Source organism: Rissa tridactyla, chromosome 4 (genome assembly GCF_028500815.1).
Source record: "Rissa tridactyla isolate bRisTri1 chromosome 4, bRisTri1.patW.cur.20221130, whole genome shotgun sequence".
Lineage (NCBI taxonomy): Eukaryota > Metazoa > Chordata > Aves > Charadriiformes > Laridae > Rissa > Rissa tridactyla.
Window position 1 is genome coordinate 66766237 of NC_071469.1, and position 26455 is coordinate 66792691.

Genomic DNA, 26455 nt, shown 5'->3' on the forward strand with positions numbered 1-26455 from the left:
TAGGTCTGTCATATTGGGCCTGCATGTGTTGCAAGCACCTTTGAATCAAGTCAGCCAACTGGCCTGTCCTAGTCCCTTGGCATGTTACAAGACTCACTGCTCTCAGAGTGAGCTTACTCAAAAGTAGTAATATTTAAGTAGGTGCATGTGATATTGTCTCAAGGAACAGCTCTTCTAGAGCTTCAGCTCCACAGACTCTGAGCATACATACTTCATCCAGATGAAGCTACAAGAGACTGACTGGTGAAAGCTTTCAAATCTTTGTTTTATCTATCAGTCAGTGTTCTCTGGGCTTAAATCAAACTCTTCCTGCTAGATATTTTTTAAGACTGGAGCGTAAGGGATTATCTACAATACAGCTAGATAATTTTTTTCATAGTCCTGTACTTAAAAGAGAGCCTCTGCTAAAAGTAACCTCTTTTTGTTGAGATTTAATATTCTTTTCTCTTGTTCTATAACAGATCTAGTCCTCACTTAAATAATAATCTCAGATCCAGCTTGAGCCCTTCTGGAGCTTAACTTTCACCAAGTGATTTGCCTCAGACAGCTCTATATATTTAGAAGAAAAACCCATGGTCTTCAACACCTAATCAAAGTTTAATGATGCTGTGCTGTCCCACTGCATTTTTAAGTTTTTATGTGGTCAGTGTTGCCATGAGTAGCCACTTCTTTTTGGAAGATTTCTTCCATTGTTCGACACAGCAACAAGTAAATACTAATTCTCAGCAAAATTCATTAAAGTTGGCATTTAGCCTATCAGATGTGGACTAAATTAGTGAAACATTACGATGGCTACTGCACAACTGTATAATTAAGCATTAAGTAACTAGCTTCAAGTTAAATGCAATGTGGTTGTCACATTGGTTATCCCAGCTGGAACTGCGACTAGGTTAAGGCTACAAAAATAGCTGTAATGGGGAGTTTGCAGCAGGTTTTCTGCTGAAATGAGAGTCCTTCTGGACTAGAAATCTATTTTAATGGGCCTTATTGTTAAAAGTTACCAATGCTTAATTTCAGATCAAATAGAAGCCTGCTAGGTTTCTGTTTCTAAACTTAAGGGAAATTTCAATGTTTAAATAGCTCACGCAGAATTTTCCTGCTTTTTTTCCCTCCTTGACCCACCCCTGCTCCTGAATAAATGCAAATATTTTTTCCCCACCTTCTAATGCTCACTTTTTTTACTCTTTCCCCATCTGCAGTCAATGGAAATGGAAGTAATAGATTATTTTTTTCTTTACCATAGATAAAGATCAGTTCTCATAAACAGGTTAAGCCTATACTCTGATAACTTAGTGATTTAATTTGGAAAAGAACCTGACAGTAATAATCACCTTGGTATTGCTTAACTCAGTATAGCCACAACAGGCAAGACTGCTGTGCAACACTTTGTAAATTTTGCAGTAGGTAGTAATACATACATACTCTTGAACTGCTTCTCATTGGACTTTACTATACACCTTTACACAACAAGTGAAAAATCAGAGCATGGTTCCTCAAAGGAGCTTTTTAGCTAGCTACTTATTAGAGACCATGGCAACCTGGAAATTCTGAATAAGTAACTACCTTGCTCTGTTCCTACCTGTATCTTTTCACATATTGTAGAACATAGTCCTTCTACTTCATCTGGTAAACACACAACTATCTTGCTCTTCTCACTTAACCCTGAAACTGTGTAACTGTTTTACTTCTGTCCCTAATTCCAAACAGCTGTCACTGAAAGCTCTGGATGGATATGTGTAACCAGACATGGGGATGGCTTTTAACTTCCATTTATCAGTGTGTCGGCAACACTTTCAGTACAGACTAAAGACAAAGTGAACAGGATTGGGTAGTTCTGCTGTCATATACAGTAAGTTAATGATTATCCCTCAGCTAATGCTTAGAGCGATGATAGGAGTTTCCTGACTGGCACTCACTAATGACTCAAACAGCTGAATCAGCAGTAAACTTCAGTAGTAAATTCAGTTTGAAGAAATGCAACATAGAACTAAAGGCTGCCTTGGTGTAACTGCTGTATTATTACCTCACGAGGAGACACTGAAGGAGGCTGTCTGGCATGTCATGATTAACATTGGCTGAGGCAGGCCTGATCAAGAGTTTTAGCAGCCTTTGAAAGCTCTGCCCAGCTTGAGTGGAAAGAGTTCAGGTACCTTGACTCCAGCTAAGGCTTAAGCCTGAGACAGTCACTAAGTATCAAGACAGATCCATCTATATCTGTTGACTTTCCCTTGCCACAAAAAGTAGAACCTGTATCTTGTAATCCCCATTAGAAAAGAGACTGTAGAGGCCAAGGGTTGTTTTTTTCAAAAGGAAAAAACTGTATAAAAAAAATAAACCTTTAAAGGAAAGCTTTTGTTTTAAGGGCTGGTGATCATTAATACATAGCATTAAAGCTGAGGAGTTTAATTCATTAGAAAAGTATGCATTTTTAGATTAAGATGACTATTTTAACTGCATGTTCAAATAAGACTTCAATTTTAACTGAGCTTTAAGTTGGTGAAGTTTGTTACTTTGTCTTTCAAGACTTAGAAGTGACTAGAATAGACACTCTTTCTTTCCTAGGAAGTGGGGAACGAAAGCAGGAAAGCTTCTTTTCAACTCCTAGGAAGGTCAACAATTGATAAAGATGATTCAGAAGTGGTTTAAGAAACTACAGCTGAATGAAGCTGTTTAAAAATATGTTAGCTCTTCAAGCAGTTACATAGATCTCTCAGCTTTAGAACTTAACCCAAGCACTATTTTAAATTGAATTAGTTTTTAATTTCTCCTACTCTTCAGATGAACCTAAGTTTAATACATCAGAGTAAAACTCCTTTTCCTGAACTCTTGCTTGTTATGTAGGCTGTAGCTATGCACATCACCTTAACCTGTAAATGGCTATTTTACAGTTAAGTATGTTCTCATCTCTTCTGCCAAGAGCAATCACAGAATATGGCTATGAATGAACCACAAATTGTTATACTGGTTAATCAAGGAATAACCAAGTACTAGTTTTTAATACTAAACTCTGCAGTATAAACAAAAGGCTTTCAAATTTCTAAGCAGATTGTTTTTCTGTACCTAGCCTGGCTCAAATAGAGCGCTGTAGTAAGAGAAAGCAACAAGAGCCTGATAATATCTTTCCTTCTTAATGTCTGTTTTGATATGGAGTGCAGTTGCTTCTTTATGATGCTGGCCTATACTCTTTTGAAGTAAAAGCCAGTAGGCAGTAAAATGGAAAATTTATTAGTCACTCAACTGGTCACTCAGTTTCTTTCAAGTACATAATAGCATCCCATGCTTAATACATTATAAACAAACCTGTTCTAAGTTAAGAAAAGTTGAACTTGTCTTGAAGTAACACGTTACATGTTGTCATCATCTGATTCATCTTCCTCTTTCAAAGATTCCTATTTTAAAAAGAAGTTTAATTAAAAATAGTTTAACAGTTGTTTTATAATGTGGGCTATAATTAGCAAAAATAGTTTTGCTGTAGCTCTCAATCTATCCAAAGCCTTGTATTCACCAGCTAGTTCATATCTTTAGGAGGTAATACTGAGCACCATCATTACTTTTAGAACAAAAGCAAAGCTGTTAAATGCTGTGAGTCTAACTTAACTTAGTCCATATAGTCTTTAAAAACTGATCTAGGCAACATGACTTACTACCTCTCCTACTCACTTATATAATTGTTGAAGAGTTAATACATTTACTTTTGAAGGAGAAACATGCCATCTGTGCAAGCCTGCTGAATTACACTGTTTTTGAAAGTAAGATCTAACCCTGGATTACACTAAACTTCACAATTCTCCCTTCAGAATAACATCAGCTAGTGCTCAAGTGATGTGTGTTTTAACTATGCATTTTCCAGCCATCACAACAGTTAGTTAGTTCAGTTAGTTCCTTCTACTCTAGACTTGATTGTCAAGTGAAGCACTGAAACACTGCCAAAGTCAGACCTTACCTTGGCATATTTTTCTGCTTCTTCCCTGATGTCTCTGGGAACAATTTCATGTTTTCCATTGGTTACTGCCAATAAAAAGAGTACACCTTAAGTAGAATTCAAACAAAAGACTTGACATACAGAGTGAAGTTAAAGAGCAATGTTTTACTTTAGTTACAGAAAGTTATAAATTTTATATAGTGCTTATAGAAATTACAGAAATGCATTACTTTCTCCAACCCAGCTGAGTTCCAGCTCAAAAGCTTTGTCCTTTACTTCATCATGAACTATGTAGATTCTGGAAGGAACAGAGAAATCACAGATTAGAAAAGATTGATCAATAGGCTAAAAATACTTTCATCCTTTCACAGGTTGCTTCTGTTGAAGTACTCTTCTTATGGTTAACAGAAGCTCTCCCCATGCTTTCTCCCCTGCCCGTACACACAAAAAAACCATCAGAGAATTTTTCAGTCTTAATTGCTAGTATAACAATACATTAAATGATTACAGCTAAGATGCAGGTTGAGATGTTCGAGTTATCCTAATCAGAACAAACATTAACATTCAAACACTGCAGAACCAAGGCTACATCATCATTGCCTGCTTCTGCTAGATTAGGTGTAATACAGTTAGGAGTGTCCTATATTTCCCCTGTAAATCTTATTCCCGTTTACACTTAAGACTAAATCTCAACATCATAGTATCTTGTGTCTAATTAGAAGCCTGTACACAGATCTCCATATAGACTGCCATGCTTATGTCAAATAGGATGGTAATCAGAATTTAAACTACAAGTGGTATTAGCAGCGTACACAGTACCATCCAGACTAGTAAAATCCCTCCTTAGTCTGTGGGACAAAAATTTTACGCTATAATAGCAATACTGATTTGACTGCATCATAGTATTCAGTACTCAGTGGCAGAACGTGTAAACAAACTGTAACAACCCTCAGTTGAGACATACACTGAAAACAACAGAACTTCCAATAACCTGTGGCTTCACTTTTTGAGAAGGTTGTATTCCTTAGTTTGTTTCGGGAAGTATTAATAAGTCAAAATCTGAAAAATACCAGCTGTTTCTAGCCAACATAGAAAGCTTGGCGATAGTGGAGGAAGGAAGGACACCTTCAGCACCACACAAAATGCTTTCAATTAAAGTTGATAAAAGTTAACATTGGTGTCCAGGGAAGTATCACTATATGCTTATGTTCTTCTGACACCCTTCTGTCACCGTTAGACTGGACTTACTACTCATCATCGCTTAAGATGATCTATAGGCCTTTCTTATGTGTTCAGCTGGGTACAAGCTTTTTGCAACAACATGTACCATTACAAGCTCTTGAAGAAATCGTTACTCTGGGCTCTGTCTACTATTTTAGGGTTAAAAAAAAATAATTAAAATCTTTGCTATCTTGGTAAATGCTCCTAAGGAGCTGAACTTAAGCTGAAAAACAGAGTTATACCTAGAGCTGCTGTTAAGTTTTGAGCTGAGGCAGAATTAAAGAACAGAAGCCTTTTTATTACTTGAAAAATCCGTGCCTTACTTGAGCCATGACTGCTGTGAGGTCCTTGCTGGGTTTCAAGAACAGAGATCCTACAAATTTTTTCCTCTAGCTGCTGCCTTGACAGCCTCAGACACAAACTTTGAAATAAACTCACATGCTCAAACACCAATGATAGAAGCACATTTATTACTTCTTTATAATCTTCTAAGCAATAGCCATAAAATAACTGGAGAATACAGTTTTGCAGCTGCAGATTATTAAATTTGTGACAAGCACAAGACATGTCCCTAAAGCATTAAAATGAAGTGTTGTAGATACCTGAAAGGATGGTTGTATTTGTTTGAAGAGATACTAATTCATAAAGTATTTTCAAGTTAGATTACTACTGGCCAATTACAGAATCACAGAATCGTAGGGTTGGAAGGGACCTCTGGAGATCATCTAGTCCAACCCCCCTGCCAGAGCAGGGTCACCCAGAGCAGGCTGCACAGGAACGCGTCCAGGCAGGTTTGGAATGTCTCCAGAGATGGAGACTCCACCACCTCTCTGGGCAGCCTGTTCCAATGCTCTGCCACCCTCAAAGGAAAGAAGTTCCTCCTCATGTTTAGGTGGAACTTCCTATGCTCAAGTTTGTGCCCATTACCTCTTGTCCCATTAATGGGCACCACTGAAAAGAGCCCGGCCCCATCCTCTTGACACCCATCCTTTAAGTATTTATAAGCACTGCTAAGATCCCCCCTCATCCGTCTTTTTTCTAGACTGAAGAGACCCAAGTCCCTCAGCCTTTCTTCATAAGAGAGGTGTTCCAGTCCCCTAATCATCTTAGTAGCGCTTTGCTGCACCCTCTCCAGCATTTCCCTGTCCTTGAACCGGGGAGCCCAGAACTGGACACAGTGCTCCAGGTGCAGCCTCACCAAGGCAGAGTAGAGGGGGAGGATGACCTCCCTCAGCCTGCTGGCCACACTCTTCTTGATGCACACCAGGATGCTAGTGGCCTTCTTGGCCACAAGGGCACATTGCTGGCTCATGGTCATCCTGTTGTCCACCAGGACTCCCAGGTCTCTTTTCCACACAGCTGCTCTCCAGCAGGTCAGCCCCCAACCTGTCCTGGTGCATGGGGTTATTCCTCCCCAGGTGCAGCACCCTACACTTGCCCTTATTGAATTTCATAAGGTTCCTCTCTGCCCAGATCTCCAACCTGTCCAGGTGTCTCTGTATGGTGGCACAGCCTTCTGGTGTGTCAGCCACCCCTCCCAGCTTTGTGTCATCAGCAAACTTGCTGAGGGTGCACTCTATCCCCTCATCCAGGTCATTGATGAATATATTGAACAGGACTGGACCCAGTACTGACCCCTGGGGAACACCACTCGTCACTGACCTCCAACTAGACTCTGTGCCCCTAATCACAACCCTCTGAGCTCCGTCTTTCAACCAGTTTTCAATCCACCCCACTGTCCATTCATCTAACCCACACTTCCTAAGCTTCCCTATGAGGATGCTGTGGGAGACCGTGTCGGACGCCTTGCTGAAGTCAAGGTTGGACAACATCCACTGCCCTCCCCTCATCTATCCACCCAGTCATGCCATCATAGAAGGCTATCAGATTAGTCAGACATGATTTCCCCTTGATGAATCCATGTTGAGTACTTCTGATAGCTTTCTTTTCCTCCACATCCCTTGAGAGATCCCCTCTGCGTCCTCCGTCACCATGGCTCCTATCTCATTCAACAGCGGGCCCACAACTTCTCTAGTTTTCCTTTTGCCTCCAATATACTTGAAGAAGCCCTTCCTGTTGAGTTTGACATCCCTAGCCAGGTTTAATTCCAAGGAGGCCTTGGCTTTCCTCGTTTCATCCCTGCATACTCTGACAGCATTCTTGTAATCTTCCCAAGTGGTCAGTCCCTTCTTCCACTTACTGTAAGCTTCCTTCTTCCACTTGAGCTTTTTCAGAGGCTCCCTGCTCAACTATGCAGGCCTCCTGCGTCCCTTGCCTGATTTCTTGCTCTTAGGGGTGCACCGATCCTGAGCTTGGAGGAAGTGGTGAATACCAACCAGCTCTCTTAAGCGCCCCTGCCTTCCAGAGCCCTCACCCACAGGATCTCTCCAAGCAGTTTCTTGAAGAGGTCAAAGTTAGCCCTCCTGAAGTCCAAGGTTGCGATTTTACTTGTTGTTTTGTGAATACCGCCCACGATCCTGAACTCTTATCTTCTCATGATCACTACAGCCAAGGCTGCCCCCAACCTTAATGTCCTCCACCAGTCCCTCTGTGTTTGTCAGTACTAGGTTCAGTAGTGCTCCTCTCCTTGTTGACTCCTGTGTCAATTCATGCTCTACCTAGAGATACTAATTCACAAAGTATTTTCAGGTTAGATTACTACTGGCCAATTCGTGCTCTACCTAGAAGAAAGTCTTCTCTCTTCCTACTATCTTTTTTCTCCCTCATTAATACATGACTTACTGAATGGTACCTTCCCCCTGCCCCCAAGTACACTATACTCACATAGAGTTTGTGGAATAGTAGTAGAAACTACAGGCGATTCTATCACTGATGTGCTGTCCTAAATTGCGTCAGTAAATTGCAAATTAAATATCTCCGGTCTTTTTATGTGGTATCAAGCTTTATCATTTAAATGAGATGAGCTATACCTTATATATATATATCTTTAAACAAAGGGTTATGCTTTGCTTCTTTCCTAAGCACTTGAGTTTTTTAGGCAAATAGGAAGGCTGGGTCAAAGACCTCAGCTCTGTTTCTGGACTGCTACTTGATGTCTAAAGCATCAGTTCATTGTGTAATCTGCATAACAAAGTGTACAGCTCTTTCTTCAAAATCAGGACACCAAGGAGTTTCCCCCATCTGTCACCTGGTTTATATATTTTAAAGCCAGTGACTATATTCAGACAGTTTAACCTTTAATCCACTGGTGCTACAAGTTGCACCTATAAAAAGTAGATGACATCAAAAGCCATATTTTTCACATCCTTTGGCATTTTTCAGTACTGAGTAGCATATCCCATCTCACAAGAAGAGAAAAAATATTAATAGCAGAAGATACTAGAGTCTGCATGAACACTCATCTAGTACAAATGAAACCTGGTACGCAATTTAAAAGGAATAGCTTCAGTTTGAAACCACAGTAAGCTCACCAGTACAGATTTTTGTCGAGTTGGAAAAACAGGCTGGAGACTTACATTTTCGCAACCTCTTTAACAACATCACGGCAGGTCATGTCCTTCATCTGCAGACAAAAAATACACAGCTAAAGAGAATATACTGTTTTCCATTTCCATAAGGCCAGAACAGGAATGGCTGCACACATGCCTAATGAGCTTACTGTTTAGTAGTGATAAAAGTGACAAAAAGTTAAAAGAACCAAATTTATTCTCTAGTATGTGTCTTTCAGCCTGATATATGCAAGTCATTCTTCCAGTGAAGAATTCTACAACTGAAAGATTCTATGAAAAAAAACGTTACGTGGAAACTTCCCCAGTTTAAAGCACTCATCAGCTGGAAGCTGAGAAGCTGAACAGATAAACCTTGGCATCGTAAAAGCTTGACTTGTTCTTAGATGCTTTATGATCAACTGACATAAATTAATCACATGCACAGTGAGTATGGGGGACGCACCGTATCTTCATGTAGAATATTCATGTTCTTTCTAGGTAGTATAGTAATACTTTTGCTCTTAGCAACATTTTAGGCAAGCAATTTTGACTTAAGTAACACCCCTAAGAGGAGAATATTGTTGAGTGTTAACAACCAATGCGTGCCTGAGCAAGGTATCAGCATCTCATTTTATATTTTCTCACTGTTAAATCACAGTCTTCTGACAGTTTCACAGTTAGTCAAAACAAAGTGGTGCCAATTTCCATGACAAAATAATCTTATGTTTTATAGGTCAAATCTCTTGCCAGTCAACTCTTCTGGACTACAACGCAGTAATAGGTACATTTCATTAATGCAGGTTCAAAACAAGGTTAGCCTCATTTCCTTTCTCAAGGTTTCATTTGCACAAAAAAGATGGACATCAGCCTTTGATACTGCACTCACAAAAATGCACCTGTCATTATTCATTGGAACCAACAGGATATCAGTCACAAAACACAGCCCAATACATTACACATTTTACTGACACTTCCCCTAGCATAAAATGATTTTCAAGTTCAAAATAAGTTACAATTTCTTTCTTTCCCTATTATTTACACTGAGCTCAGAATGTAATGCAGTAATTATATATGTATTTTACCATCTCTGATTCTCAAAATGTTTTCAAAACCTTAATATGGAAGCTAGTTTTGAGACACTGGTGAAGGAATTAAGATGACAACAGTCCTTTGTTCATGTTGAGTGTCACAGCACTTTCTGGGGAAGCAGTGGGTGAGAGAAAAAATGCCATCACAGTCCCATCCCAAGAAGTTTCCAAAACAGAGACCTATTGCCCCAGTCCCTACATTTCTGACACTGGATCCGTAACACACACAGCACAGGCTGCTGTGTACAAATATAACTTGTGTCACACAAACGTTTAAATTGCTATATGTATTTGTCCATACAAAGTTAGTAGTGAAATACAAAAACCCAAAAGTCTGCTACTGTCACACATAATTCCAAGAGAGAAAACCGATGTAAATTTATTTTTTGCCATTACCCTTTTCCCATCCCAGGTATGTTAATTCTGCAGACAATAAGAGTAAACACTGTAACAGTTTATCACAGGAGTTAATTACGATTATGTTCATATATCAAAAAGTCATATGTAGCATCAGAGCTGCACAAGCAGCACTGTAGAACAGATCAGGAGATTCAGCACTCTCCACAAGACTACAAGTTTTCCCACAGCTGAAGATATCAGACATCTGCAGAAGGAGTAACAGATGTGATTCATGCAGCGTTTTCTGCTTGCACCCTCAGCTACATATGAGGGGTTTGCATACTATGTCCCCTCCCAGATACAGTATCTGCTTTGCAGTACCTGTAAGGTGGGTTTAAAGTTTTGACTACCTGCTTGCCTCTTACTTTCCACCTGCAGTCTTCTCTTCCACGGGAAAAATCTTAGTTGACAGGCTACCGTAGGCAGTGTCACCCCACAAAAGCTTTTGTACTTCTATCTTTTTCCCATTTCAGTTTTGACAAATTCATCTTGTCAAAATTAACTCTGACCTGGAAATCTGCCCAGTCTACGGTTAACAAAAAACAACGGCACGCAATACTTGACTTGTTTCACATTCCCGTGACAAGATCATACACGTTACTGAAGACATTCTGCAAACAAGCCATTAAACAAATAAATACAGTTAGGCCATATGGCACATCACTGTTCCCACGTACTAAATTTTACAGGGTCTACTGTAAAGTTAAAGCAATACGCATACTTATTATCTGTACAAAAATCAGTCAATAAAACAGAAATGCTTGAAAATCCCAGCACTACACAGAAAGTAGATTATATGGAGTAGATTATATGTTACCCAACATACCACTGTTCTGACAATTTGTACACATGGAAACTGAAATTATGATTTCTCAAATGCCACAAGATCAGATGATCTTGTAGGTTTCTTATACATTTAATTTGGTATTCAAGCATCTGACCAGATTCAAGACTGAACGAATCAAGTCTAGGAACATTTTAATTTTTCCTGTAAGTTTTCAGTTATGATGCTACAGCACCATAAACAGACTACTCTTAAAAGCATGAACCATATGAACTCTGAACCTTTCCATGAATAACTGTGATGCACTTCTCCAGACCAAAACCATAAGTGAGATGCAAGCAGAGTCTAAAGTAAAAATTACATGAGGCAGACCATAAGTAGGCTCATCCCCTGTTAACTGTCTCCAATTCCAAGAGTGTCAAATAGTAAAACACAAGAGAAGGACAGACATCTTTTAGGATTCTAACATAGTTCTAAATCAGCTTAAGGCACACTTTAGTCCATTTCAGTAGCCTTCTCTCCACGGACTAGTTTTGCACAGCCAACTGTTTGCATGCTCATTCAGAAGGCTATAAACAACTTCTCGGTGTGCTCTCACGGAACTTTCTTGTAACACTTCATAAGTTATAATATTGTGCAAGCAGGAAATGCTGAACAGAAACAGCTCTTTTTGGTCACAGTGATGGTGTGCCATATAGTTGTACTCTTCCAACGTTCACAGCAGTAAAGTCCTTTTCATCAGACATGTAAAAATGTTTTGAAAGGTGTATTACAGCCAGCAACAACAAACTACTTGAACAGATCTTTTGAAAAAAGGTAGTACCTCAACACTAGCCAGCTGGGAAACACTGTCTTACCCGGCAAGGACTTTATTTCTTGCCATTTCATTTTCAGAGTCATAATATTCCAGAGGTTCAGTATTCTGCAGTTCCACTCACTGTCCTTAACAAGACCAGATTTCTCAACTTTTTTAACAAAAGGATCATCTAAAACCTTTGGAAAAAAAAAATAGATATACCACCCTGTACAATGCTGCCCTAAGGTTTTCATTCACAACTAAAAACTTAGTTATACTTTTATATTAACTCAATTATTTTGCTTGCTAGCATGCACAGTATATGTTTATGCTTCCTGTTTTAAACATCTGCATTCCCTATGAACAACCCATTGCCCAGGGGCAAGACTTGAGGAATACTGCTGTTATAGAGGCTAAAACAGCTAGAATGCACAAAGAAATATTCCATCTGCTTCTCCTGTATTTTATGTATACAAAAAGGTAACATAATAAGCTAGGAATATTTGTCTTTAAACAGCACCACAAAACTGTAACATCATACCTGAAGTTTCTCTATCTCTGTTTTTGCAGCCTGCCTGGCTTTACCAATGGCACATCCCCAATAACCCTAAAAAAAGAAACAAAACAAAACAAAAACACCACACAATAAAAATTATGCAAATTTCATTAAATACTAAGCCCTCTGTAGTTCTTACTGTCACTTGCATACGACAATCCTCCCCCTACCCACATAGCAAGAAGGCTATAATATACAGTAAACCTTGGTATTGTTGTCTCTTGGGGCACATTCCCAAATTGTTTAATAGAACCCAATCACTCTATTAAGTACGACCACTCTTGACAGAAAACAGAGATGCTCAGTAGTTCCTGGAGAGAAATCTATCTGCTCAATTTGTTATTCCAGTGAATGGAAGAACAAACTAGAATTAGAGAAGTTCACCTACTATGAAAATGTATTAAAGTGTAAACCCATAGAAATTAAGCACTTCTACTTCCCTCAACAGCTATGGTATTGGATATATTGAACAAAAATTTAAAAAAAAAAATCAGAACAGTTACACTGTGTATTGTCCTGTGCCTAATACAGGGCTGAAGAAGCAGCACTAGCAACAATTAACAAAAGTATCTATTTTGATTTGACTTGCTGTTAGCAGCCAGTGTCAGAGTAAAAGCCTTCTCTTATCTGAAGCTCTCTTATCTGAAGTATTTTGTGAATGGGTTATCGCTACAATACTTGCCCTTTTAGGGCAGTGCATGGGACTTTTAATTGGATATCGCCAGGTGGAATGAACTCCCAAATTTGTGACAGACAAGCTTTAACTAGTTTCTCAGAGACTGTACTTCTAAGAAATACACAATGTGCGTTCAACAAGGGTATGCAAAACCCAGCTCTGTTCATTTTAAGCAGCGATTCACCAGATAGGATAATAGTAAATGTCATTCCAAAAGAGCTAAGTAGGAACTTTTAAGAGGGGAACTTATGCCAAGCTGGAAATACTTTTGACACACTCACATATGAAACTCCCGATGGATCAATCATGTACAGTTGTGCACCATCATCATCATCATAGGACCCCAACATGAAACTGGAAGGGAAAACATGAAGTTAGAAACGTTTCTTTTACCAACTCACACAGAATTACAGAGACTACAACAACTCAGGTTTCCTACGTTCTTCTTGGAGCAGAGCTCCTCCTATCTTACTACATTCTATTAAGCAATTTATCTGAACAGTTAGGTGTTAACCATGACAGCCCAGCACCTGCAAGTTGCAAGAAGAGTTTCACTTATCTGTAACTAGACAGCAGATCTCAGTTTAGTAGTCCCTTTACTAGAACCGTACAGTAATTGGAACCTAGTCTTTAGCTAGCAGGGCAAGCAGGATGATTGCAGAGGAAGGTTCTGCTTTCGTCACCGTCACAGATTTAATCGCATCAAATCTTCAACTTTAAAATTCAGGGACAAACTGGCAATCTATCTATGTAGAAGCCTGGCACACTGTTACGCAAATACGAATTCTTCACCTCACATTCTACATACACAAAAAGGGAGGGGAATCTGTTTATAAGATGACTTTTAGGTTACTAATTCCACGTTTAAAAAAGACCTCAGACAACCTAAGGAGTTTCAGTGATTGTTAAACAAAAGATCCTTACAAACAGCGTATGTTCGAAAGACTTACCTGCAACCAAAAGGTCTGACAGCACTGTATAATGTGTACGCATGCACATACATAGCCACTCTATCTGCAAGATGCTAGGCAGGAAAAGAAAAAAAAATAATTCAAAACCTTTACTTACAGATATAAGTAAGCCTCAAGTAACAGAATTTAATTCTCCATGTCAAGACTAAGAAAGCCAGAAAACCAAAGTGAACTGTGCCAATTTCTTACCTTCAGTGGAATATCATAGCCATAGTTAGATCTAAAGTTAGAAGCTTCTTCTCTAGCTATGTCTGCCAAAGAACGAGCGTCTGCCAGAAGTCCCGCTACTGCCTGAAATGAGAATTGTCATCAGCTAGGCCAAAATACCTTGCAATAACTTAATAAACTTAGTGGACAAAAGTCTAATTACGTGACTTAACCAAGATCTTTACTGAATTCTACATACTACTACAAGTGAACTCAGTCAGACTATCCATCTGCTAGCAAGCTCAAAACATGTCAATATAATTATATATTAATACAGAATAGAATTTTTCTCTAGGAAAATCAAGAACCAAAGTTATCTTCATGTCAAATAGTGTCATATGATTTGCCATGACTACACTAACCTAAACAATACTTCATATAATATATATTCAACAGATAGCTTCAGTCATTTCTGTCACACAGTAACCACTACTTGATATCATTCTGACATCACTATTAAGGATTAGCCAGTAATACGTACACCAGTCTTTAAAGAATTCAGCTGACTCCCACACTATTGAGAAGAGAATCTTTTACGTGGCATGTTTTCCCCTTAAGACACGTTATTTGTTAAGTGTGTAAAAAAGCACCACTTTAACACTCGCATTTGTGTTTGCATTTGAGTTCGAACAACTGGAATGCCGAAAAGCATTTTAAAAAAATTAAAACAGCCTCAAAATATGTGTATCTTCCATTTTAAATTTGGATTTTATTCACATATGTGTGTGCAATCAAGAATAAATTGCAGAAAACAGTAAAAAAACCCCACTGACATTTCTGACTCTGTACACAGAAACATTAAAATTACTTTCTTAATCTACTTATTACTGATTCTCCGATTCATGGATTTCTATTTTTGAGGGGGGTCCTTTTCAAGTAGCACCTTACCATTCCAACATGTCGATCGACATTAAAGAGACGTTTATTGGAACCCTCTTCATAAAGCTTAGACAGAACTAGTTTTTCTACTCCAAAGACAACACCATCCTTGCATCTTATCCCAATTGCTGTACTGAAACACAAGATAAATGTAAGTTTCTCACACAGAACTGTAGTGTAAAATACATAGCAGAGAATTAACAAAACACGAGAAACAATGACATAATTTCCACTGAAGTAGATCTGTTACAACTACACTTTGGCATTGAAGCCAACAAGGGTGGGAGTGGGAGGAAGCCAAAGCTCACTAAACCTACAAACATTTTCTTAAACAAAGGAGGACAGGGCTGCCAGAAGTCACTACCCAAATAGCTTTGGTGGCATTGTTTGGAGCTGTCACATAGCCGCTGCCCCATCACTGAGCGGAACAACAGTAGTATGAAAACCATGGACTGTTTAACCTCTCCTTTTGGTAAATTCATTGTTGATCTAGGAGATGTGACAACTCTTTCTCTAACCCTCAAGAAGTGCACCGTCAGGCATAATTACCAACCATGGCATACATGAAATACTTCTTTGGCAGCCTGTAGCTACAATGAGACACTTGGGAGATCCAGTCCATGCCTTGCTAATCAATCATCTCACTGCCACTAGAGCACAGTTGGTATTTTCACTTTACAGCACTCCTTTGCAACATACGCAAGGGAAGACAGATACTCACAGAGAAGCTGATGTACCTTTAGCAGAATTTGGATTCCTCAGTTTCTTGATAATGGCATATGAAGTTATAATAAATTTCTGAGGCCCTAAGCACGTCAGTCTTTCAGTGCTTCAATTAACATCTACAAAATGGATTTAGATACTGCCACAGCAGCTCTACTACCATGACAGCTGAGCAGCTTACACAGGGAAATGAGACCTACAGTCAGATTTTGCCCTAAAGCATAATTTTTTTTATTGCCCTTAACACACACAACTGAGTTGACTGCCTTCCTATGCACTCTCCACAACGTAACCGTTTCTAGCAAGCAAAATGATTATACTACTTTTACGCTTAATTTGAAGCCTCCTAAAATGACCCTAGGGAGACAGTTGCTCGGAACTAATTTTAACAACATAATTTTATCTGCAATGCCATCATGCTTCTCTAGTCCAATTACGCTCTTTCAAAAAGTCCAGCCAACAAACAGAGATGCAGATACTTGTATCTTACCTACTATTCTCCACAGCTTTCATAGCGTACTCAACTTGAAATACTCTGCCATCTGGAGAAAACGTGGAAGCTGACAAGTCATACTGAAGAAGAAAAAACACAATTCAGAAAAAAAGAAATTATATCTCAGTATTTTCAGAAGTTTATTTACTTAAAAATGCAAGACTCTCACTGCATGACATCAATGGCCATGAAGTACCAGAAGCAGGCTGCCCTCTTGCATAAGATGCATGAACAGCAGCAAACACACACTAACAGCTACAAGAAGTCATTGCGTCACTACTGGATATACTCACACTTCAAATCTCATCAATCCAGATGTTGCACAGGTCTGAAATCACCATGCATTATACAATACTTAGAGCCTAAGGGGGATTTCTGTGTGCCTTTTAAATTTATTTTATATTTTTTGGAAAAAAAAAAAAAAAGATATTTAATAACAGGAATACACTTGAAATGTTTAGAACTGTATTATGCACAGAGGCAGGCTCACTCCCTACTGGACAAGCACCACACGAGTGCACAGCTGCCTGTGGGGCAGGACCAAAGGCACGAGAGTGCAGGAGCTCCATGAACGCCTGCTGAACGACCCACCATCTAATCCAAACATGCAGCCCTGCTTTATTCCTGCTGAACTCCTCGGTCCACGCTCGAGGTGGAAGGCGGTAGGAGACCGCGGCTCAGCAGCCACTCTCGGCAGGTAGCAAGCCCTAGGGACAGCCGACAGCCTGCCCGAGGGCCACCAAGGCGGTTCGGCCAGACGTCCGCCAGCCCCGTAAGGCCTGTGCGAGACCTGGGCCGCCACCCGCAGAGCAGAACAAAGCGCCACTCTGCAGCCACCCCCGCGCCCGGAGCGTGGGCTCGCCCCGCGGCCGTTGCAGCGGCGGCAGACCCCTCCCGGCCTGTTTCATCCCCGCACCGGCCAAGACCGAGTCAAGGGAGGCCGATCTCCGCCCGGGTCCCCACCGGCAGCCCCGCCCCCGACCTCTGATTCCTTCGGCCTAGCGGGCCACAATGACTCAGCAGCGGCTCCGGCCCCAGCCCCGCTGCGACGAGGCGACCGAGCTGATAGGCCGCCCGCGCCCCGCCAGCCTCCGCGGCGGCCCACCGGGGGCGAGCACGGGAGGCAGCTGCTCGCTCCAGGGCCGCCTCCCCCCCCCCCTCACCGCCAGCACAAAGCGGACCGCTGGGCGGCGCTGCACGTGCTGCCGCCAGGGCCGCCCGAGCGAACAGGCCGCACTCACCCCGGTACCGATAGAGCTCATAGTGGCGGCGGCTCAGCCACAGCTGGACGGAGCCCCCCTCCCGCCTCGGCCTCGTTCACGCTCTGCACCGCCCAACAAGACGCGCTCCCATTGGCTCGCACACCGGCCAACCAGCGCCGGCCAAGAGGGGAGTGCAATCCCCAGCCGTTCACAAGCCGGGAAGGGAGGGGCCAGTGGGCGGGACCACGCGGCAAGGCGATGACGTCAGCCCACCCCAGGCTGAACAGGAAGGCGGGCAGGAGGGAGCGCGGGGTTTGAACCCGCGAGTGACCCTGCGGCGCTTTGCTGGGGACGGCGGACAGAGGGTGCCGCTCAGCTGAGCTAGGCAGTTCTGCGGAAGGGCTGGTGCAGGGGGCTCGGGTGTCGTGATTCCCCGGGCTTCGGCTTCCCAGGTGTTGTGGGTTAATCCCAGTAGGCAGCTTGGCGTCACACAGCTGCTCCAACTCTTGTCCCAGGGGGATGGTGGAGAGAACCTGAAAAGTAAAAGGGGGGGAAACTTGTGGGATCATCTAAGGCAGTTGAGTAGGTAAAGAAAGAGCTACATATAATAAATAAAGAATTCCTTCACTACTCCCCTGTTCTGCCAACCAGACCTGCTTTCTGGGAAGCGTTCTGCCTCCCTGGGGCTCAGGCTGCCATGAAACTTCCTAGCCTCGTACAGCCCTCAGAATATTATCGTAGAATCGTAGCATGTCACAGCCTGGAGGGGATCACTGAGCCCAACTCCCTGCTCCTCGCGGGACTACTGAAAATTAAGTCTTATGACTAAGAGCATCATCCAGACGGTCCTTGAACTCTGCCAGGTTGGTGCTGTGGTCACTTCCCTGGGAAGCCTGTTCCAGTGACTGACCACCCTCTTCGTGAAGAGCTTTTTTCTACTGTCCAATTTGAACTTTCCCTGACGCAGCTTCACTTCATTTCCTCCTGTCCTATCGCTGGTCACCAGAGAGTGGGGATCAGCGCCTCTCCCTTGAGGACGCTGAAGACTGCCATGAGGTCACCCCTCAGCCTTCTCCAAGCTGAACAAGCCAAGTGAGCTCAGGCACTCCTCCTATACATTGTATAGATTTAATTATTTTCTTTTTTGATATTATTATTATTATCTTTTTATTATTTTTATTTTTCTTTAAAGTAGTTTAGTTTCCTTTCAACTCATAAGTTTCTTTTCAACTCATAACTCTCTCGTTTTCTCTCCTGTCCTCTGAAGGGAGGCGGCAGAGGGAAAAAAAAGAAGAGGGAAAAAGGGGGACAGGGGAGGGGCCGGAGGGAAAGAAAGCAGACAGAGGGACAGGGGAGGAAGAAAAGGGAAAGGGGCAACCAGGCATGGCAGGGGTGGGAAGCAGAAAGAAGGAAAGGGGGGGACAGAAGATAAAGGGAGAAGGGGGGGAAGAGAAGACAATGGGTGGAGAGGAGTGGAAAGAAAGGTGGAAAAGGGGATGGGGGGGAAGAATGGGGAAAGAAGGAAAGAGGTGACAAAGGATGGGGGCAGGGGGGAGAAAGGGAAAGGTGAGAGGGGGGAGAAAATGAAACTGGGGAAAGGGGGAACGAGGGGGAAAGAAAGGGAAAAGAGAGGACAGGGGTGCGGGGAAAAAAAGGGGAAAGAGGGACAAGGGAATAAGAGGGAAAAGGGGGACAGGGGAGGCTGAAAGAGAAAAGGGGGGAAAGAGCGACACAGGACAGAGGAAAGAACGGGTAAAGGAAGTAGAAAGGGGGAACACGGGAGAAGGAGGAACCAAGACAGGGAAAGGGCTGACAGGGATTTATGGGGCATAATGGGGACAGAGAATGGGAAAAAGGGAGGTAGTTCCCCCCATAGGGAAAGGGGGGGACAGGGGACGGAAAGGAATAGGGGCAGAAAAAGGAAGAAAGGCAGCGTAAAGATGAAAGGGGGAAAGGGCAGACTTGGAATGGGGGGAATAAAAGGTAAAGAAAGTGGAAAGCTGAGACGTGGGAGGAGGAGCATCAAAGAGAGAGGAAAGGGGTGACGTGAAACGGGGGGGAGAATGGGGAAAGAGTGGAAAGGTGGACAGAGGACAGGGGGAGGAACGGAGAGGCACGGGAGAAGACAAGGGGAAACAGGGAAAGAGGTGACAGCAAGCAGGGGGGTTAGAAATGGGGAAACACGGGATGGTGGGAAAGTAAGGGGGAAAGGGAGGACTCGAGATGCTCGCCCTACCCCCTGCAAAATACTTTCACCATCACCCAAATAAAGAAAAACGATATCACCAACTTACACGGTATGCAGCAAAACCCTTGAAAAAAACCCAAGTTCTGTCTTCAGTCAAGTTGGGAATTCCTCAAAATGCAGTACACCTGGAATAAAAAAAAAAAAAAAAAGCCTCCTATTCAACTCCTCCCCCACGATGCTTCCCAGAGGCACGGTGGCTTATCCGGCGGCTCACACGCGCAGCCAACGAAGGCAGCGAGCTCCGGGTGCTCTGTGCTGGTGGTGTGCTCTGTCGGGGATGGCTAGGAGGGGTCCTTCCTCGCTGCAGGGACCGTCTGTTCCCGGCTGGAGGCACCTGCCTGGTGGAACCCCTTCGTTTTCCTCCTCAGCCAGTGCTGGCAGGCAGCTGTACCCAGGCACCCCCTTGGAAGCTAGAGACCCTTGGCAAAGCAGACCCATCCCCACTGCAGCCTTTTTAAGCCCTTGGCCCAGCCCCTGCTCACCTCATGGGTCCCACCTGGGCTGCCTCAGCCCCAGCTGGAGCCCGCTGGGAACAGGGGCCTTTGCCGAAGCCCCACAGCACATCACCCCCTCACCTGAGCCTGTCCCCCATGGCCACCTCTGCATCATCTTCCTAGATGCTCTCCCTCCGCTTTTAGGGGGAACCCCATGTGACACACACCGTCCCCCCCCAAAAAAAGGTCTTGTTTTGACTTAAAAATACCATCCAGAGTAACACTACAACCTGCCGTTAAAGAAAAGAAAAAAACCACAAACAAACAAAACAAAACCACAAAACCACAAACATTACACCCCACACAAAGCAGCCTTAGCATCGCAGAGATGCAGTCTGCTTCACTGCTGAACAGCCCCTCCCACATAGATCTGCTCATCCCAAGACAACCCCACTAATTAAAGAGCTGCCCACACCACCTGCTGATAGCTACTTGATGGGAGTTGACTCTACCACCTTTGCCTCAACAGCCTTGTTAGATCAATGTATTAACCATAGACTCCTATTGCTGTTCCCCCTACCCCTGACTCCACGTGACCGGGCAGAGCAGCTCCGAGCCAAACACACACACGCACAGACCAACACGACGCAGAACACTACAAACGATGCCCCGCACCGATGAGAGAAAACTCTCAGCAAGAAGGATGGCACCCCGACATAAGTGATTGTCGGGCGAGAAGACGTGTGGGACCACGACAGTGACATGAGAAGGCTCTAGGGAAATGCCAGGCAATGAGTGCAGTGTAATGGCCCAGGACAACGAGTGACTCTCAAACTGAGAAGATGTATGCGCAGGAAGCCTGGCTTCAAGACCTAAGAACCTAAGGATGGAGGGAAGAAGTCCCAGTCACTGAAAACAGATGGCTAGAGAACAGAGCTGATCCCGCAGCCAGGAACAATGCTGCAAGTGAGGACTGTCCAGAAACTTCTGAGATGCAAGACCCATCCACGCTTTAAACTTAGGATGCAAGAAAAGCAGCACCTGACTGGGGCAATGCCAATGAGTACAGGCCTTCAGGGCTCTAAGGATGGTGCCTGAAGTACAGACCGTGCTCCTCAAGTGTAAAAAGAACATCCAGACCCAAGGAAGGTTTAAGACACAGAAAACAGACCACACAAACAACACAACAGACACAGGCTAGAACCACCCTGCCCGGCTCATGCTAGCATTGTGCTGAAGACTAACCCGCCCCCTTTACCTGCCCAAAGGGGACTGCTCCAGCCCTCTGCCCTTCTCTAACTTTAAGACGCCTCCCTGCAACTCCCAAGCTTCTCCGCTCCTCCCAAGCCCTCCCCAGCTCTGGCCGCTCAACTTAACTTTCAGAGGGCTGGAGGTCTTAAATCCCATGTTGACAAAAAAAAAAAAAAAACAAAAAAAAACCCACAAGAAAAAACCACACAGCACCTCAACCGTCTGGCGTATTCCTGTAGTCACCGGGTTCCTCTTCATCATTTGCAATTCAAGAAAACCAAACAGTGCCAGCCAGAAGTTTCAGAGAGGCTAGCGCCAACCTCTTCCACAATTTCCCCTTCCTCAAAAGCACAATGGGATTCCACTCACCTGCTCCTTCCAGAGTCAGACGCTGTTGCCATCCTTGCTTGAGATACCAAGAAACAAGATGACTGTTGCACATGTGAGAAGTCACCAGCCCCAAGCTCCTCCTCACTGCTGCCTCGGCTCACCTCTGATGCTCGTCCGCTTCCAAAGATGGTTCACAGGGCACCTGCAAAACCAGAAGGTAAATACTTAACCAAGTTGCCGTATAATACTTCACCATTAGACACCAATATGGCCCACAACCGCCTCACCTTCTCAGCCCGCTCATTAGCTTAGACCGTCTGAGCCTGCGTCCTGCACCTGAAAAAAAAAAAAAAAGCCAACGAAAAGGCATATGCTGAGATACTGCCTGAAACCTCAGCTTGCCCACAGCCATTCCTGTCTCCTACTCCTTTACCCTGGCCTCTCGCCCACCTGCCCTCCATGGCTTCGGGCTGCCGTTTTGAGGCTTACAGACCACCTGTAAAACAGACCCAAAGGACACTTAAAATTTCACTCACCATACAGTATCTGAGAAAGAATCGCTGCTTCAGCCCACTAGTCATTGCTCGCCTTGCCTGAGAGTCACGTCTGGTGACAATATCCTGCTTTACTTATCACTTTGCACCTTCAAAATTAAAAAAAAAAAAAACAAAAAAACACCCCACCACCAAGCCATCATATAGTCACATAGCCACCAGTCACATCTTCCCTCCAGCACCATGCACTGACCCACCTTCTTACAGGGTCCCGCTTCCCGCCTCCATCACTCTTTGGTGCGCATCTTGTCCCTCTGCATCTGAAAAAATTAGCCAAAAAGTCACCCAGAGGCTGATCGGTAGCTGGACAATTCCAGAGGTCTTGTTTCCATTTAGGAATACCATCTAGGCTCCAACTACAGCCTGCTGTTAAAAACAATGGCACCCAACCTTAATCCCCACACATACGAGCCTCCACACCTTCAAGCTGCTTCGCGACCGCCAAACAGGCCCTCCCAGAAGGCTCCAATTGTCTCCATAAAACACTATGGAAATGACCGTCCCTGCCGATGGCTGCTTGATCCCAGATGACCGTACCACCTTTGCCTCAACAGTCTTGGCAGATCAATGTATTACCCATAGACTCTTATTGCTGTTCCCCCTACCCCTGGCTCTACACCCCCAGGCAGGGCAGCTCCACGCCAAACACACCCACGTGCAGCCCAACACCACACAGCACTGTAGACAACGTGGCTCCAAGACGAGAGAAAACTCTCCTCAAGAAGAACGACTTTCAGACAAGAGACGCTGTCGGGCAAGAAGACTGACAGGGCTGCAGCGCTGACGTGAGCAGGCTCTATGGCCAAGCCATAAAAGACTCAAATGTAACGGCCCATTCCAAGAAGTTCCTGTCAAAACAGAGATGACATACGTGCAGGAAGCCTGGCTTCAAGACCTGAGAACGTTAAGGATGCAGGGAAGAAATCCCAGTGCGTAACAGTAGGTGGCCAGAGCTGCTAGAGCTCAGTGAACAGAGCTGCTCGCGCAGCTGCGAATGACACTGCAGAAGAGGACCGTCCAGAAACTTCCAAGAGGCAAGTCCGATCGGCGCTTTAAAATTGTTATGCAACAAGAGAAATGTCCATTGGGTGCTCTGCCAATTGGCACAGGCATTTGAGAACTTACAGGGGGTGCCCGAGGAACATGCCGAGCCCCTTGAGTGCAAAGAGCAACAAGGACATCAAAACCTAAGGAAAGCCCAAGACACAGAAGACAGAGCACACAAACTACGCGAGGGCAGACACAGGCCGGAGCTGCCCTGCCCAGCACACGCTGGCTTCGTGCTGAAGAGGCACCCGCTCCCGTTACCTCCTCAGAGGAGACTGCTCCCGCACAGCCCTCTGCTCTACCCTGACTTTAAAACTCCTCCCTGAAACCCTCAACCTTGGCCCCCTGACACAATCTACGAGGGGCCTGCTACAAGCTGCAAAAACCCTAGCGACACCGTGGCACTCTGCGGGCGATGGGGAAAGGGGATGAGCCATGCCATACCCTGAATGGCGCTATGCCTTACATCCCTGCTGCTTTCTTGAGAAACGCTGAAGTGCCATATATGCAGATGCATACAAAACGCTCAACCTAACCCCTACAAGATATTTTCTCATCATCAACCCAATTAAGAGAAACAACATCAGCAACTCACACAGCACACTGCAAAACTGAGATAAACAGACCAGTCGCCTCTTCAATGCAGTCAGGAATTATAGGAAAACGCAGCGCTCCTAAAATAAAGGAAAGCATACTATTAAACCATCTGGGCACCCCTAAACACTCATCACAAAGTTACTGACCTGAAAAAAAGGAAACAAACAAGCAGCACACCAGTCAACTTTCTACTATACAGGTGGCTGGAGGTTTACTGGTTCCTGAAGGTCTTAGCTCAGCCTTCTTACCCTCACCTCTGCCTCCCTAAATGCCGAAACACGCCTGCCCAAACAGCTGGGCCTGCCCCAAGGCTGCAGCCAACTGAAGGCCCAGCAGAGCACGAACCCCGGGGGGGGGCCCAGCAGCAGAACCAGCTCCTCTGCCGGGGCTGCGGCTCGTGCACCCCAGGCCCCGCCCACTGCCCTTCCCACAATCCCCTGGGAAAGGGGGGGGCCCAGAAGACGTCCCGGCGGCCACAGAGGCAGCAGGCCCTTCTCTCCTGCTTTATGTTCCCAGCAGGCGAAGCACCACCCCTTTTGAGTTCCATTTGGGACTCGTCTCTGGTGATTCTCTTACCGCTTTTGTTGCTGTGGAGAAGAGAGTTCTGCAGGGGTCGCTTTATTTTGGCGATCTTCAGATATTTTTGTGGTTAACTCTTAATCGTGCTGTGTGGTTTTGTAAGAGTGCTGGAAACATGCGATTTCCAGAAGACTGGAGAGCACTTCCGGGAACCTGGCGGACCAAAGTGCCATAGAGACGCGCGTCAGAGGACTGAGGGGGCCCCCTGGAGGACCAAAGTGCCATAGAGACGCGCGTCGGCGGACTGAGGGGGGCACTTTCCGGGTCCTGGAGGAGCCGGGCCATGGAGATGTACAGCCGGAAAACTGCCGGGCACTGACGGGGACACGGTAACGCATAAGAGCCGATATTGTAGCGCCGCCAGCCACTCCCGAGGCCGGGCGGGCGGCACCGATCGCGCTCCAGGTGGCGCGGAGCTCGCCGGAGTCCCGGCCGGTCCCGGTTCGCCCTCCGGCCGCCGCTTTCTCGAGACCGTCGCCGGACCGGCCTCCGCGAAGCCGCGGCTGCGCACGAGCTGCGGAACCAACGCACGGCGCCGCCGGGGGCCAAAGCGGGCCCAGGGAGGGCGGGAGGCGGGGCCATAGCGCAGGCGCGGCTCCCCAGCTGCAGGACCGGCCTTCAGCCGCTGGGCGGCAGCATCACCTCCATTATTTACACTTGTACGTATAGGGCATTTATCTTACCTGTTTACACTTACATAGAAAGTTTGCTTAGACTTATACATTAACACTTATAATACCGAATATATATTTAGACTGTCTGCTTACACATCTATTTTGGCACTAATATCTTTTTATAAATACAGTTTTTTAAGTATTTTTATATTCTAGGATCTTTTATATAACACAGAATCATAGAATCCTTAGAGATAAGAGGTTTTTATTTTGAACTTATTTTACATACATAAATTAATATTATTTCTCCATATATATTTCTCATATATAAATGAGAGAGCTTGTTCTCTATTTCAATGCCTCACGCCCATAGTTACAGGTTCTCACGTTTTTTAATGCATCCCAAGAATTTTCAGATGTTTTGGGGCTGTGAACCACCTCTTTTGGGAGACCCTCACGTAAACCCCCCCAATCCCCCACTCACCTGCTCCTCTGCTGCAACATTGCTGCCCCGGTGACATCACAGTGTCCCAAATGACACCATCACCCCCTGAGACACACACACAGACTTCTATTCCCCCCCAAAAAAGGCCCAAAACGCCCAGATCAAGAGCTGCCCCCTTCCCCTCAGGGGGGCTCCGCCACCGGCTGCAAACCTGGGCTGGGGCATCTCTCGAGCAGCACGCGATGCCTACAACGAGGCACCTGGAAAACAAAAGTCCCCAGTTATACCTCAGCATCTTAAAAAATAGCCCAGAAGAGAGTGGAGGAATTCTGTCAGAGGGACAGGACAGGAGCTGAGCTACAGGAGGATTCTGGGGAAACAGCTCAGCTCCAAACACAGCACAGCCTTCAAAAGCCAGCGCCAGCTCAACTCTTGAAGTCAGGGTTAAGGCTAACCGATGCCATTTGGAACACGTTCTTAGCGTAACAGTAAACCTTCTCAATGGTGTTGGGAAATGCCTTGTCCCTTTCCTTTCGGTGAAAAGGTGTGCATTACGTTTATATACATCAAATAAAAATACTTACGCTATAAAAGTATCTGACTTTCTTTGGGCACTAATTTCACTTGCATAGGCATGAACTGATACCATAACACTATCTCTCTCCAAAATACACAGTTATAATTGGACTACAAGGTTTTTTGTGTGCTACACAATGAGGAGGGACATCTGGCCAGTGGCACTGCCTGAGGGAGATGCTGCTGGGCTGCCAAGGAAACGCGCCACTGAAAGCCAGACAGAAATAAGTACTTCAGAGCATGCTGTCTAAATATCAGGGGGAAAAAAATCCGTTACATTCAGTTGCCTCTTTTTAAAGCTTTAGAGCAAATACCTTCCTCCACCTCCAAGGCACCTTGTGGTGCCTTCATCTCCCTTCCCCTCTCTCTCGTCCCATCAGAGCCCCCGTCGGTCTCTGCTCCGCAGCTCCTTTA

At 44.4% G+C, this 26455-nt stretch overlaps 1 protein-coding gene across 14 annotated transcripts in view; it reads right to left on the reverse strand.

Moving 5' to 3' along the window:
• The window catches only part of PSMA3 (proteasome 20S subunit alpha 3), a 31255-nt gene extending 6326 nt beyond the window's left edge, over positions 1-24929 (reverse strand). For 2 of the 14 annotated variants that reach the window (XM_054201440.1, XM_054201436.1), the window contains exons 1-15: positions 22166-22272; positions 21917-21965; positions 21669-21831; positions 19661-19739; positions 17406-17899; positions 16162-16244; positions 14958-15081; positions 14052-14153; positions 13842-13915; positions 13173-13245; positions 12201-12266; positions 8620-8666; positions 4153-4220; positions 3944-4008; positions 3301-3389 (exon numbers count right to left, since the gene is read on the reverse strand). In XM_054201440.1, the coding sequence (XP_054057415.1) occupies positions 3345-3389; positions 3944-4008; positions 4153-4220; positions 8620-8666; positions 12201-12266; positions 13173-13245; positions 13842-13915; positions 14052-14153; positions 14958-15081; positions 16162-16244; positions 17406-17426 (768 nt within the window). In that variant the 5' untranslated portion in view covers positions 17427-17899; positions 19661-19739; positions 21669-21831; positions 21917-21965; positions 22166-22272 and the 3' untranslated portion in view covers positions 3301-3344. Of the gene's footprint in view, positions 1-3204; positions 3390-3942; positions 4009-4152; positions 4221-8574; positions 8667-11720; positions 11857-12200; positions 12267-13172; positions 13246-13841; positions 13916-14051; positions 14154-14957; positions 15082-16161; positions 16245-16755; positions 17364-17405; positions 17900-19660; positions 19740-21668; positions 21832-21916; positions 21966-22165; positions 22273-22380; positions 22444-23825; positions 23905-23973; positions 24231-24403 lie in introns of those variants that run through there. The other 12 variants (XR_008466420.1, XR_008466419.1, XM_054201429.1 and 9 more) reach the window with 12 other exon arrangements.
• Positions 24930-26455: the final 1526 nt, after the last annotated feature.